Source organism: Phyllobates terribilis, unplaced genomic scaffold (genome assembly GCF_046119375.1).
Source record: "Phyllobates terribilis strain yellow unplaced genomic scaffold, ASM4611937v1 Scaffold_4__5_contigs__length_816908805, whole genome shotgun sequence".
Lineage (NCBI taxonomy): Eukaryota > Metazoa > Chordata > Amphibia > Anura > Dendrobatidae > Phyllobates > Phyllobates terribilis.
In genome coordinates this window covers 810,318,074-810,332,760 of record NW_027362764.1, presented here as the reverse complement: position 1 = coordinate 810,332,760, position 14,687 = coordinate 810,318,074, and the positions used below count along the sequence as shown (strand labels likewise).

At 48.3% G+C, this 14,687-nt stretch overlaps 1 protein-coding gene across 2 annotated transcripts in view; it reads left to right on the top strand.

Moving 5' to 3' along the window:
• The window catches only part of LOC141266132 (cytochrome P450 11B, mitochondrial-like), a 65,154-nt gene that overhangs the window by 45,256 nt on the left and 5,211 nt on the right, over nucleotides 1-14,687 (top strand). For both annotated transcript variants that reach the window (XM_073680094.1, XM_073680095.1), the window contains exons 4-6: nucleotides 2,194-2,397; nucleotides 2,478-2,632; nucleotides 4,511-4,677. In XM_073680094.1, coding sequence (XP_073536195.1) covers nucleotides 2,194-2,397; nucleotides 2,478-2,632; nucleotides 4,511-4,677 — 526 coding nt within the window. The remainder of the gene's footprint in view (nucleotides 1-2,193; nucleotides 2,398-2,477; nucleotides 2,633-4,510; nucleotides 4,678-14,687) is intronic.

Genomic DNA, 14,687 nt, shown 5'->3' with positions numbered 1-14,687 from the left:
TCTCCCGGTGTATAACATGTTGATACAGCTGGTGTAACCTGGGCATCTCCCGGTGTATAACATGTTGATACAGCTGGTGTAACCTGGGCATATCCCGGTGTATAACATGTTGATACAGCTGGTGTAACCTGGGCATCTCCCCGTGTATAACATGTTGATACAGCTGGTGTAACCTGGGCATATCCCGGTGTATAACATGTTGATACAGCTGGTGTAACCTGGGCATCACCCGGTGTATAACATGTTGATACAGCTGGTGTAACCTGGGCATCTCCCGGTGTATAACATGTTGATACAGCTGGTATAACCTGGGCATCTCCCGGTGTATAACATGTTGATACAGCTGGTGTAACCTGGGCATCTCCCGGTGTATAACATGTTGATACAGCTGGTGTAACCTGGGCATCTCCCGGTGTATAACATGTTGATACAGCTGGTATAACCTGGGCATCTACCGGTGTATAACATGTTGATACAGCTGGTGTAACCTGGGCATCTCCCGGTGTATAACATGTTGATACAGCTGGTGTAACCTGGGCATCTCCCGGTGTATAACATGTTGATACAGCTGGTGTAACCTGGGCATCTCCCGGTGTATAACATGTTGATACAGCTGGTATAACCTGGGCATCTCCCGGTGTATAACATGTTGATACAGCTGGTGTAACCTGGGCATCTCCCGGTGTATAACATGTTGATACAGCTGGTGTAACCTGGGCATCTCCCGGTGTATAACATGTTGATACAGCTGGTGTAACCTGGGCATCTCCCGGTGTATAACATGTTGATACAGCTGGTATAACCTGGGCATCTCCCGGTGTATAACATGTTGATACAGCTGGTGTAACCTGGGCATCTCCCGGTGTATAACATGTTGATACAGCTGGTGTAACCTGGGCATCTCCCGGTGTATAACATGTTGATACAGCTGGTGTAACCTGGGCATCACCCGGTGTATAACATGTTGATACAGCTGGTGTAACCTGGGCATCTCCCCGTGTATAACATGTTGATACAGCTGGTGTAACCTGGGCATCTCCCGGTGTATAACATGTTGATACAGCTGGTGTAACCTGGGCATCACCCGGTGTATAACATGTTGATACAGCTGGTGTAACCTGGGCATCTCCCGGTGTATAACATGTTGATACAGCTGGTGTAACCTGGGCATCTCCCGGTGTATAACATGTTGATACAGCTGGTGTAACCTGGGCATCTCCCAGTGTATAACATGTTGATACAGCTGGTATAACCTGGGCATCTCCCGGTGTATAACATGTTGATACAGCTGGTGTAACCTGGGCATCTCCCGGTGTATAACATGTTGATACAGCTGGTATAACCTGGGCATCTCCCGGTGTATAACATGTTGATACAACTGGTGTAACCTGGGCATCTCCCGGTGTATAACATGTTGATACAGCTGGTGTAACCTGGGCATCTCCCGGTGTATAACATGTTGATACAGCTGGTGTAACCTGGGCATCTCCCGGTGTATAACATGTTGATACAGCTGGTGTAACCTGGGCATCTCCCCGTGTATAACATGTTGATACAGCTGGTATAACCTGGGCATCTCCCGGTGTATAACATGTTGATACAGCTGGTGTAACCTGGGCATCTCCCTGTGTATAACATGTTGATACAGCTGGTGTAACCTGGGCATCTCCCCGTGTATAACATGTTGATACAGCTGGTGTAACCTGGGCATCTCCCGGTGTATAACATGTTGATACAGCTGGTATAACCCGGGCATCTCCCGGTGTATAACATGTTGATACAGCTGGTATAACCTGGGCATCTCCCCGTGTATAACATGTTGATACAGCTGGTGTAACCTGGGCATCTCCCGGTGTATAACATGTTGATACAGCTGGTGTAACCTGGGCATCTCCCCGTGTATAACATGTTGATACAGCTGGTGTAACCTGGGCATCTCCCGGTGTATAACATGTTGATACAGCTGGTGTAACCTGGGCATCTCCCCGTGTATAACATGTTGATACAGCTGGTATAACCTGGGCATCTCCCCGTGTATAACATATTGATACAGCTGGTATAACCTGGGCATCTCCCGGTGTATAACATGTTGATACAGCTGGTGTAACCTGGGCATCTCCCCGTGTATAACATGTTGATACAGCTGGTATAACCCGGGCATGTATGGTTCTCACCGTGTATTGGATTTTGCAGCCAGCAGTTACGTCTTGTATGGGCAACGTCTTGGACTTCTGGAGGAACATCCAAACCAGGAGTCCCTGCGGTTTATCAGTGCAGTGGAGACAATGATAAAGACCACCCTTCCACTGATCTACTTCCCCCACCAGCTGATGAGACTGTCAGACAGCCACATATGGAGGGAACATATGAAGTCCTGGGACATTATATTCGAGCAGGGTGAGTCCTCACAGGTCCTGGAGATCATCTTCTGCCCGGTGTGCACCATCTCACCTCTCCTTTCCCCGATCTCCCTGCAGCAGATCGGTGCATCCAGAACATTTACCAGGAGTTCTGTCTGGGTCAGGAGCGTGGATACTCTGGGATAATGGCGGAGCTGCTGCTACAGGGAGAACTTCCACTGGACTCTATAAAAGCCAATATCACCGAGCTGATGGCTGGAGGAGTGGACACGGTGAGAGGGGCTCACGGTCCAGTGGTCTGCTACTGGTTACGTGGTGGTTGTACATGATGGTGGATCACCAGCTAATATCTCACATTTCTGGTGGTATGCAGCTCTTCACGGCGGTGAGGATGACTTGCACAAACTGCAGACTATCTGATGCGTGGAAGTGTTTCCATTCTCCACTGATGGCAGATATGGGCATATTGATTTTCAACATGCCGAATCCTCTGTTCTCATGGAGAAAAGCTCCTGATGGGCCACTTCCCTTCTGTATTAAGAAAACGAGAAGCTGGTTGGTTGGGGGGGGGGGTGGGGTCGGAGATGTTCTGTCATCTGCAGTATATGGCCTCCTCAAGGTACAATAGTGAACAAGTGACCGATAAATGTCTCAAACTTAATATATTGGGGTTATGTTCCAGATGTGTTACTGTATATACTCAATATGAAATGGCCTCCATGTTCATCCTCTTCATCCCCTTTTTCGGGTCTTGTGTTTGACTCTTGTCTACTTGCCCCCACAGATGGCCATGCCCTTACATTCCATCAACCTTCTCTATATCTTGTGTATAACTCTTGTCTAATTGCCCCCGAAGATGGCTAAGCCCTTAACTCTTCTTTCCATTTTTGGGGTCTTGTGTTTGTCTCTTGTCTACTTGCCCCCACAAATGGCCATGCCATTACTTTAAATCACCTTCTTCTTGGGGTTTTGTGGTGTTTGACTCTAGTCTATTTGCCGCTGTACATAGCAATGCTCTGAACACTTCACCCCCTTTTTCGGGTCTTGTGTTTGACTCTTGTCTGCTTGTCCCCACAGAGGGCCATGTCCTTACTTACAATCACTTTCTTGGAATCTGGTTGTGTCTACTTGCCCCCACAGATGGCCATGCGCTTACTCTTTATCCCCTTTTTGGGGTCTTGCGTTTGACTCTTGTCTACTTGTCCCCACAGATGGCCATGCGCTTACTCTTCATCCACTTTTTGGAGTCTTGTGTTTGACTCGTCTACTTACCCCCACAGATGGCCATGCCCTTACTCTTTATCCCCTTTTTGGGGTCTTGCGTTTGACTCTTGTCTACTTGTCCCCACAGATGGCCATGCGCTTACTCTTCATCCACTTTTTGGGGTCTTGTGTTTGACTCGTCTACTTGCCCCCACAGATGGCAATGCCCTTACTCTTCATCCCCTTCTTGGGGTCTTGCGTTTGACTCTTGTCTATTTGTCCTCACAGATGGCCATGACCTTACTCTTCATCCCCTTCTTGGGGTCTTGTGACTGACTCTTGTCTACTTGCCCCCACAGATGGCCATGACATTACTCTTCATCACCTATTTGGGGTCTTGTGTTTGACCCATCTACTTGCCCCGCAGATGGCCATGCCCTCACTCTTCATCCCCCTCATGGTGTCTTGTTGTGTCTGCTTGCTCCCACAGATGGCCATGCCCTTACACTTCATTCCCTTCTTGGGGTCTTGTGTTTGGGGTCTTGCAGAGTCAGGCCCATACTATTCACCATCATTCCCAGGAATCTGTTGTGTTTGATTTTTTTGTCTCGCCTTAACGCCATCCACCAAGATGACCATGCCCTTATTCTTTACTTCCAATCCTAGGAGTCTGTTATGTTTGACTCCTCTTCTTGCCCCTGCTGTGAGCCATACCTTTATATTTTACTCCAATTCCTGGGCATCCGTTGTGTCTAACGTTAGTCTTCTTGTCTCTGCAGATGCCCTTGCCCTTAACTCTTCACCGTTTCATGGGCGTCTAAAGTGTCTGACTTGTGTTTTCTTGTTCCCACAGATGCCGAAGCCCTTACTCTTCCCCCTTATTCCTCAGCATCTTACCTTCAATCCTGGGAATATATTGTCTGACTTATGCCTTCTTGCCCCTGCAGACGGCCATGCCCTTACTCTTCACCCTCTTTGAACTGGCCAGAAATCCATCTGTACAGAGAGAACTCAGGGATGAGGTTCGCAAAGCAGAGGCCCAAAACCCTCAAGACTTGAACCAGCTACTGAACCTCATGCCTCTAATGAAGGGGGCCATCAAGGAGACGCTGCGGTAAGTGCCAGCTCCACCGCTCAACAGATGACTCCTGTCTTCCTTCCAAGTATCCTCAACCCTGCAGAACAGTCCTGAATTTAAGGTCCTGTCCTGCAGTGCTGGATTTCCCATGGCCCGTCCTAAAGGTAATAAAAGCTGGAAAGTCCCGTGCCATTATATAAGCTTGTACTGACACCTTATCAACACTACTGGGAGCTGCCCTTAGAAAGCATGGGCCCAGAGGACTCATCCTCTACCCGAGCATGAGCGACGGTTTCCTGATAACATGACCACTAGAGATGAGCGCGCATGCTCGCTACTGCTCGGTACTCACCCGAGCATCCCACTGCTCGGTACTCACCCGAGCATCCCACTGTTCGAGATGCTCGGCCCTCGCCGAGTATTTCCGGGTTACTCGGGCGGGAGCTTAGGTCTCCTCCCTGCATGTTTGGCGCTCTTTTCAGAGCCAATGAACATGCAGGGATTGCCTGCCACTCACTGTAATGCCGCAGCCATGTTGGTTGTGGCATTACGGTGATTGGCTGGCCGCACAGCGTCATCAGGTCTATATCAGACCTGGCGCCTGAGCTCAGCTGCTGCTGAGCTAGGGAGAGAATTGGCAGTTTATTAGTTAGGTATTCAAGAGCAAATATACATCTGAACTAACAGTCCTTCTAAGGACTAATCCAGCGGCATCTATTAATCCTGGTGATAGCAGGAGTTAGGCAGGCGGGGTTTGTGGACAGTGTATAGAGCAGAATAGGGTTCATTGCACGTTCTGTCTGCTGCTGCTGTTACAGATATCCATAGCCCTTTTATGACGACAAAGCTACAGATGTATATATAGCCACACACACATATATACCTCTTACATAGCCTCCTTTATTATGTATATTGCCGTACCTTATTACACAGTGCCCTCTCTTGTTGGATATATAATGCAATGACGGCTGATGGAGCATGGGAAAGCTTCTTTTCTGATGGACTGGTCTTCTGGTCACCGGCTGCTCCATCAGCAGTCATTTTATACCTAACAAGAGACGACTATGTAATAAAAGAGGGCGCTGTGACTGACAAAAATAACAAGAATACGCTATGTAAGGGACAGCACTGTACATAACAGCAGAGGAAGCTATATAATAAGGGACGGCACTATATATAACTAGAGAGGATGATAGGTAATAAATGAGGGTGTTATACATAATAAAAGATAAAACTATATAACTAAGGATGGCGCTATACATAATAAGCGAGTACACTATATACTAAGGACTGTGCTATACATAATAAGTGAGTACACTATATACTAAGGGACTGTGCTATACATAATAAGTGAGTACACTATATACTAAGGGACTGTGCTATACATAATAAGTGAGTACACTATATACTAAGGGACTGTGCTATACATAATAAGTGAGTACACTATGTACTAAGGGACGGCGCTATACATAATAAGTGAGTGCACTATATACTAAGGGACTGTGCTATACATAATAAGTGAGTACACTATGTACTAAGGGACTGTGCTATACATAATAAGTGAGTACACTATATACTAAGGGACTGTGCTATACATAATAAGTGAGTACACTATGTACTAAGGGACTGTGCTATACATAATAAGTGAGTACACTATGTACTAAGGGACGGCGCTATACATAATAAGTGAGTGCACTATATACTAAGGGACTGTGCTATACATAATAAGTGAGTACACTATGTACTAAGGGACTGTGCTATACATAATAAGTGAGTACACTATATACTAAGGGACTGTGCTATACATAATACGGCTACATTCCTGCATCTGTGTGCAGTGTCGGTGTGCTGCCCTGTTTTACAGACGCATTGAGCATGTCCTATTATAATCCTCAATATCGGATCAGAACAGGAGATTCTCTGACCCTCTTAGATCTCATTCTCAGATCCGGGATTTTCATGGATGTGTGAATGGATCTATAAAACTCTACGAGTCCGTGGACCATCCGATAAAAAGATCTGGACATTTCTCACACAAATGTTACAATGCAGCCTAAGGGATTTTACATGTAACATTATCACTCCCAGTCACACAGTGCAGATACAGAATAATACTTACATCCAGGCACTTACCGCTGACGTCTCACTGATCAGAGCCGGTGTCTGCTGCTTCTTCTCCGTCTGGTCAGACCTTCATGTCCACATCTCCCAGCCACGACTCGTCTTGTCACGATGATCTCCAGCCTAGAAAATAACAAGGTCACATATATTGTATCTATACATGTGTCTCCCCCACACTGCGCCCCTGAATACAGATATGTACCCCCCCCATTAATACACTATAAGCCACTTAGTAATGAAAATATAAAGTGATAAGCAGCACTGTGCCCCCCATTAACTATAATCTCCACCTGCCAATAATATAAATTATTCACTCTCTGTGACTCTCCACAATTAACTGTAAGGCTATGTGCACACGGAAAACATACAAGGATTTACAGTACAAGCAAAGTGAAACCCCCATCATGGCTCTCTCCCAGCACCCTCATCATTGCTCTCTCCCAGCACCCCCATCATTGCGCTCTCCCAGCACCCCCATCATTGCTCTCTCCCAGCAACTCCCATCATTGCTCTCTCCCAGCAACTCCCATCATTGCTCTCTCCCAGCACCCCCATCAATGCTCTCTCCCAGCACCCCCATCAATGCTCTCTCCCAGCACCCCCATCATTGCTCTCCCCATCCCCACCATCCTCATCATTGCTCTCCCCATCCTCATCATTGCTCTCCTCATCCTCATCATCGCTCTCCCAATCCTCATTATTGCTCTCCCCATCCCCACCATCGTCATTGCTCTCCCCATCCCCACCATTGCTCACCCCTGCCCCACCATTGCTCTCCCCATCCCCATAATTGCTCTCCCCAGCACAATCATTGCTCACTCCATCCCCATCATTGCTCATCCCAGCCCCATCATTGCTCTCCCCAGCCCCAACAATGTTCTCCCCAGCCCCAACATTGCTCTCCCCAGCCCCATCATTGCTCTCTCCAGCCCCATAATTGCTCACCCCAGCCTCATCATTGCTCTCCCCAGCCCCATCATTGTTCTCCCCATCCCCATCATTGTGCACCCCATCCCCATCATTGCTCACCATAGCCCCACCATTGCTCTCCCCAGCCCCATCATTGTTCTCCCCATCCCCATCATTGTGCACCCCATCCCCATCATTGCTCACCATAGCCCCACCATTGCTCTCCCCAGCCCCATCATTGCTCTCCCCAGCACCATCATTGCTCACCCCATCCCCATCATTGCTCACCCCAGCCCCACCATTGCCCTCCCTATCCCCATCATTGCTCTCCCCAGCCCCACCATTGCTCTCCCCAGCCCCACCATTGCTCACCCCAGCCTCATCATTGCTCTCCTCAGCCCATCATTGCTCTCCCCATCCCCATAATTGTTCACTGCAGCCCCATCATTGCTTTTACTATCCCCATCATTGCTCACCTCATCATTGCTCTCCCCATCCCCATCATTGCTCACCCCAGCCCCATCATTGCTCTCCCCATCCCCATAATTGCTCTCTCCAGCCCCATCATTGCTCTCCCCATCCCCATCATTGCTCTCTCCAGTCCCATCATTGCTCTCCCCATCCCCATCATTGCTCTCCCCAGCCCCATCGTTGCTCTCCCCAGCCCCATCGTTGCTCTCCCCAGCCCCATCATTGCTCTCCCTAGCCCCATCATTCTCCTGTTCCTCTCCCAGCGTTTCAGTATATAAAAAAACAAAACACACACAATTTACCTCTCAGCCCGCTCCCCTGCAGCATCCTCCTCGTCTCTGATAACTTTCTCCCTGACACAGATCTGAGCTGCATGATGACGTCATCAAGCAGCGCGGGCCTGTGTCAGGGAGGAAGCAGAGGTGAGAACGGATCCCTGCAGCTACGCTGCCATTTTCCTCCTGTCAGCAGCGGAACTGCAGGGATCGCTCCCTGGCCACCGCATATGATGAGAGCAATCTGGCCATGGGCCCCCCTGAGCCAAGGGCTCCGAGAAGGTCAGATTGCCCTCATCATTAGCTGCCCGGCAAGGGCCCCCCGGCACCGGCTGCATCGGAAGTCGGTCTGCCCCTGCATATCAGGGCTATTTTTTTTTTTTTGCTCTTAATCCTGATTATTTGCTTAAAAAGAAATACAGTACTCCATTTTACTGCTCCATTTGCTTGTTAGCAGAATACAGGAAGATTTGTTTGATTTTATTCGCATTGCTGTATTGTGGAAGCAGAGAAACTTGTCCATCATCAGACGTGATCCCATATTTCGGCCGTAATAAGACATTTTTTGGAGCGTGCCAAATATCACACTCCATTTAAAATGGGCAAGGCGCGTGGCAAGGGATGGGAAAATGGACGTGATGGTGATGGTGCACGCAGAGGCCGTGGGCACGCTGAAATTGTATAAACCAAAAGAGCAAGAAAAACCCAAAGCACGGGGCACAAAACAACGTCAAGATCTCAAATTCTAAAAAACCATATTAAAAACATGTATATAAAGATTAAAAAAAAGCGACTCATACATGAGTATATCAATGCTGTAACAATGCACCGAACTGGAAACACCAACAAGAATTATACTAATATGGAACTATGACAAAATATATTACAATTAGTATAAATCGTATATCGCATATATAACATAAACAGGAAGAACTGAAAAGAGCATTCCTCAGGCGAGTATATAAACCCTTGTTACTAAAAAGTGGCAAATACCAATCATTCAAATAACTAATCCATCTGCTATTAACCTGCATATGATTCAATGTGCATACATACATGTTTGTTTAATATAAGATAAAGTACTAGTGAGGTCACTAAGTGTATATATATATAATATAGGTCGTAGAGGAAGATGAATCATGTATTGTGGTTAGCCACACATGTTCTTGTCAGATAATGATACTCAGTAAGCAAGGGTATGGCAGCCACATGGATTGCCCTGTATGTATGTCTGCCATGAAAGGATTAAGGGAGATGCTCCGAGTTACACTACCTGGTAGTCCGTAGTTCCGTGTGTTGCACGCCGACCCCGACACACGTTTCGGAACTACCTTCCTCAGGGGTAGTTTTGGAGCGTGGCAAATATTACACTCCATTTAGAATGGGCAAGGCGCGTGGCAAGGGACGGGAAAGTGGACGTGATGGTGCACGCAGAGGCCGAGGCCGTGGGCAAGCTGAAATTGTGCCTGCTGAGGGAGCACAACAAGCACCCACATCATGTCGCCATACCCTCCTATCCCACTTTGTAGGGGGCCACGGAACACCACTATTGAACCCAGAGCAGTGTCAAAAGGTTGTTGGTTGGATAGCAGATAATGCTTCCAGTCAGTTTGCCACCACCACCACCCTGTCTTCCACACGGTCCAGTTTCAGTAGCTGTGAGTCTGGACCACATATTCCTCACCCTGACCATCCTTCCCCCCACAATGCCGTGTGCCCGGAGACAAGTGATCCCACACTTGGACACTCCGAGGAGCTGTTCACTTTCCCATTTATAGATTCAGGCCTCCCGCCCTGCTCGCTTCAAGCAGGGCAAGAGGAGATCGCATGTAGCAATGCCCAAATATTTGAGCAGCCACGGTCACACGAAGACGACGGTGGGAAAGTGCAATTACTGTCGCAAAAAGTCAATGATGATGATGACAATTGCCAGCAAGTCAGGAGCAGGTCCAGGGTGTGTACGTGGAAGACGAGGTGGTGGACGATGTGGTCACTGACCCAACCTGGCAAGGTGACATGTATAGTGAGGACAGCAGCATAGAGGGGGAGGGAGGTGTAGCACCCCAACAGGCAGGAACAAGCAGTTGGGTGGCCACAGACACAACTGCTCCCCGGAACACCAACACGAGGGAAGTTGCCAGTCCAACTGTTAGGTCTTCCAGAGTGTGCCTCTTTTTTAAAGAGTGTCCAGTTAGCCTTTTTGGGGTTATCTGCAACATCTGCCATGCCAGCATCAGCAAGGGCAGCAAAACTACCAGCCTGACCACCACCAGCATGCTCAGGCACATGACAACAAAGCACCCGACTAGTTGGGCTGAACACCAGGGTCCAGAAAGTTTCTGCGGGTGACACCACTGCCTGTTCTGCTGTTGTGTGTGCATGCCAATCCCGTCCATGGCGCAGGCAAAGATGCCTCCCGTTCTGCACCTGTCATTGTACACTCGCAACCACCACCATCAGCAACCACATCCACGTCCCAGTGCAGCGTTCAGTTGTCCTTACCCCAGTCCTTTGAACGCAAGTGCAAATATGCAGCCAACCAACTATAGGCCACAGCACTAAACTGCCACATTTCTCGAATGCTTGCACTTGAAATGTTGCCTTTTAGGCTCGTGCAGACAGAATCTTTCAGCAACCTCATGGGCGCGGCAGTCCCTGGATACTCAGTCTCCAGCCGCCACTATTTCTCCCGGTGTGCCATCCCCGCCTTACACAAGCACGTGTCCCAGAACATTACCTGTGCCCTCAACAACATAGTTACTGGGAAGGTCCACCCAACCACGGACACGTGGACAAGTGCTTGTGGCCAGGGACGGTACATCTTGCTGATGGCACACTGAGTTAATATAGTGGAAGCCGGGACCGAGTCGGACCCTGGGATGGAAACCGTCCTTCCAACGCCTAGTATTGTGGGCCCTGGGTCAATTAGGGTTGCCCCCACATTCTACAGCTCCTGCACCTCCTCCTTCTCTTCAGCCTCCATCTCCGAAATGACCACATCAGTCGGAAGCTGGAACCACTGCCTCGGCCAAGCGGCAACAGGCTGTGCTGAAGCTAATATGCTTAGGGGACAATCCACACACCGCTGCAGAGTTGTTGACAGCTGTAACAGAGCAGGCAGATCTGTGGCTGTCACTGCTGAACCTACAGCCAGGCATGGTCGTGTGTGACAATGGCCGGAACCTGGTGGCGACTCTGAAGCTTGGCAATCTCGCACACATACCATGCCTGGCCAATGTGCTCAACCTAGTGGTTCAGCGGTTTCTCAAAACCTACCCAGATCTGCCTGAGGTGCTTGTGAAAGTTTTTGCCCATTACAACTTCCGCCGCCCTCGCCGTGCTTCAGCAGCGTTTGCAGCTTCCAGCTCACTGAATGGTGTGCGATGTCCCCACACGTTGGAACTCAACCTTTCTTATGTTGGGAAGGATTTGTGAGCAGAAGAGGGCAGTTGTTGAGTACCAGCTTAAACACGCCCGTCTGTATTCAGGTCAGCCTCCGCACATAAGAGCAGCTGAGTGGGCATGGATGTCTGACATCTGTGCCGTCCTCCAAAATTTTGAGGACTCCATCAAGATGGTGAGCGGTGATGACACCATAATTAGCGTCACCATCCCGCTTCTCTGTTTACTGAAACGTCTGGTGCTCACAATTAAAGAGGAGGCACTGCAGGCGGGGCACGATGAGATGGAGCAAGGAACTATGCAGGGTGATGCCACACAGCCCAGCCTCATCAAATCTTAACGTGGATTGGGTGATAATGAGGAGGAACAGGAGCTGTTTTCCTGCGCTACAGACTGTACTACCCACACAACAGTCATACCGTTTGTTCAGCGTGAATGGCCTGAGAAGGGGGAGAACGAGGAGGAGGACCAGGAAGATGAGAACATGGATAGTCGTCCTCTCGGTCAGGACAGGGAAGTCTTGGCTGTTGGCAGTCTGGCACACATGGCTGACTTTATGTTCCGCTGCCTTTTCCACGACCTTCACGTTGTACGCATTTTGGGCAACAGTAATTACTGGTTGGTTACACTTCTAGACCCACGCTACAAGGAGAACTTCTAATAATAAAAATAATAATATTTATTTATATAGCGCCAACATATTCGCAAGCGCTTTACAATAAGCAGGGACATGTACAGACAATAAATTCAATACAAGGTGAGACAGTGAACAGTTACATTAGGAGCGAGGGTCCGGCTGCTCGCTGCTTACAATCTACAAGGGAATGGGGGGACACAATAGGTGAGAAGTGCTTGTTATGTCAGGTGTAGCAATTATAATAAATAGGGATTATCATATAAAGCTGTATGATCCGGTCATCAGCCCGTATGTATAAGTGCAATAATCAAGTATCGAGTGGTTATCGTGTGCACGGAGGGTGCGGAGACAGAGGAAGAGGAGGGAGCAGATTCTGAATAATATTTAGGAGGGGACAGGGGAAAGTTAGTTTACTGAGTTGAAGTGGTAGGCTTGTTTATAGAGATGGGTTTTTAAGGCGCGCTTGAAGACGTGGGAGCCAGACATCAGTCGGATCGTCGGGGTAGAGCATTCCAGAGAACTGGCGCAGCACGAGAGAAGTCTTGGAGATGGAGGCGTGAGGTTCAGATAATAGGGGATGTTAGTCTTAGGTCATTTGTAGAACAGACGGCACGTGTAGGGTGATAGACAAAGATGAGAGAGGAGATATAAGGCGGTGCAGAATTCTCCTTCCCGTGGCGGAGAGGCCTAATAAAATATGATGCAGCAGAGGCAGGGGAACACTGTCAAAGGTGTGGGACAGTTTTCTCAGACCCTCCCAGCGCACAGGCCCTGATGCGCGGGGTACTATGACAAGGAGGGAAAAGTTTTGGAAGATGGTGAGGGAGTACCTTGCCGACCGTACCAACGTCCTCCGTGATTCCGCTGTGCCTTATAATTATTGGGTATCCAAGCTGGACACGTGGCATGAACTGGCTCTCTACGCCTTGGAGGTCCTGGCCTGCCCTGCCGCTAGCATTTTGGCAGAGCGGGTTTTTAATGCCGCTGGTGGAATTATAACCGACAGGCGCATCCGCCTGTCAACTGAAAATGCTGAAGGGCTGGATTGGGCCAGACTTCTCAACACTACCGGATGATAGCAGCGGAACATAAACTCAAATCCAGTGTTTTTTGGGGGGTCTATTCCCATGCACCTCTTCACACCAAGACATGGGTATACACTTCCTGATTTTGTCTATTTTGTTTTGTCCTCCTCCTCCACCACCATATCACCGGGGTGACCGTGATGCAACACCCACATCATTTTTTTAAGGGTGTTTATGATGTCCATAGTAAATTGTTTTAGAGGCCTACCTCTAATATTCTGTATGTTATACAGTATGTTCATGTATGCCCCCCATGCACTTAGTGCATGGGCATTACCAGTATAGGAGACCCGCTCCTTAACAATGGTAACATTTTTTTTTAATGAAGACCTCCTCGACGTCTCTTCAAAAGAGGTATTGGACTGCGTGGTCATTTTTGGCAGCCCTTGACTGTATACGCAATAACAGTATAGGAGACCCACTCCTTAACAATGGTAAAAAAATTTTTTAATGAGTACCTCCTCTACGTCTCTTCAAAAGGGGTATTGGACTGCGTGGTCATTTTTGGCAGCTCTTGACTGCATACGCAATAACAGTATAGGAGACCCACTCCTTAATAATGGGAACAACAAAGCATACCCGGGCTGATGGCCCTCTAATAGGGAGGGACGACTGCTGGCCCTCTAACAATAGTAGGGTTCGCCTGATGGCCTTGTAAAAATAGACTTTGCGACTTTCATAGTCTCTTCTTCATAAATGAAACAGGATGTGTCTGATCATGTCTCACACATCACATGGCCAGATAAGGTAGTAAAATGCTAAAATTATATTTACTGGTGAATATATTTTTCACCGTAGAAAGCAATACAAAAGTGCAAAAATGCATCAAAAAAGCTACATGTGAACATAGCCCAAGGTGTGAAGGAGCATTTTTGGTTATTTATTTTGCCTTATATACAAGTCATTACCCTGGAAAGGATGTTCTTTAACATTTTTTTCCAGGAAAATCAAAATTGTTGACAGCAGTGACCTGGGAGTCAGAAATGCTTCCAGGGGTCTTCCCCATGCTGTTCCTATGTAATTTGAGCACTGTTCCCATCAATTTGGCCAATTTATAGGCCCTCTACAGACTTCTGGGGGGGGGGGGTGGCCCTGGAAAAATGCTTGAGTTTCCCATAGACTTGCATTGGGCTCGTTGCTCGGACC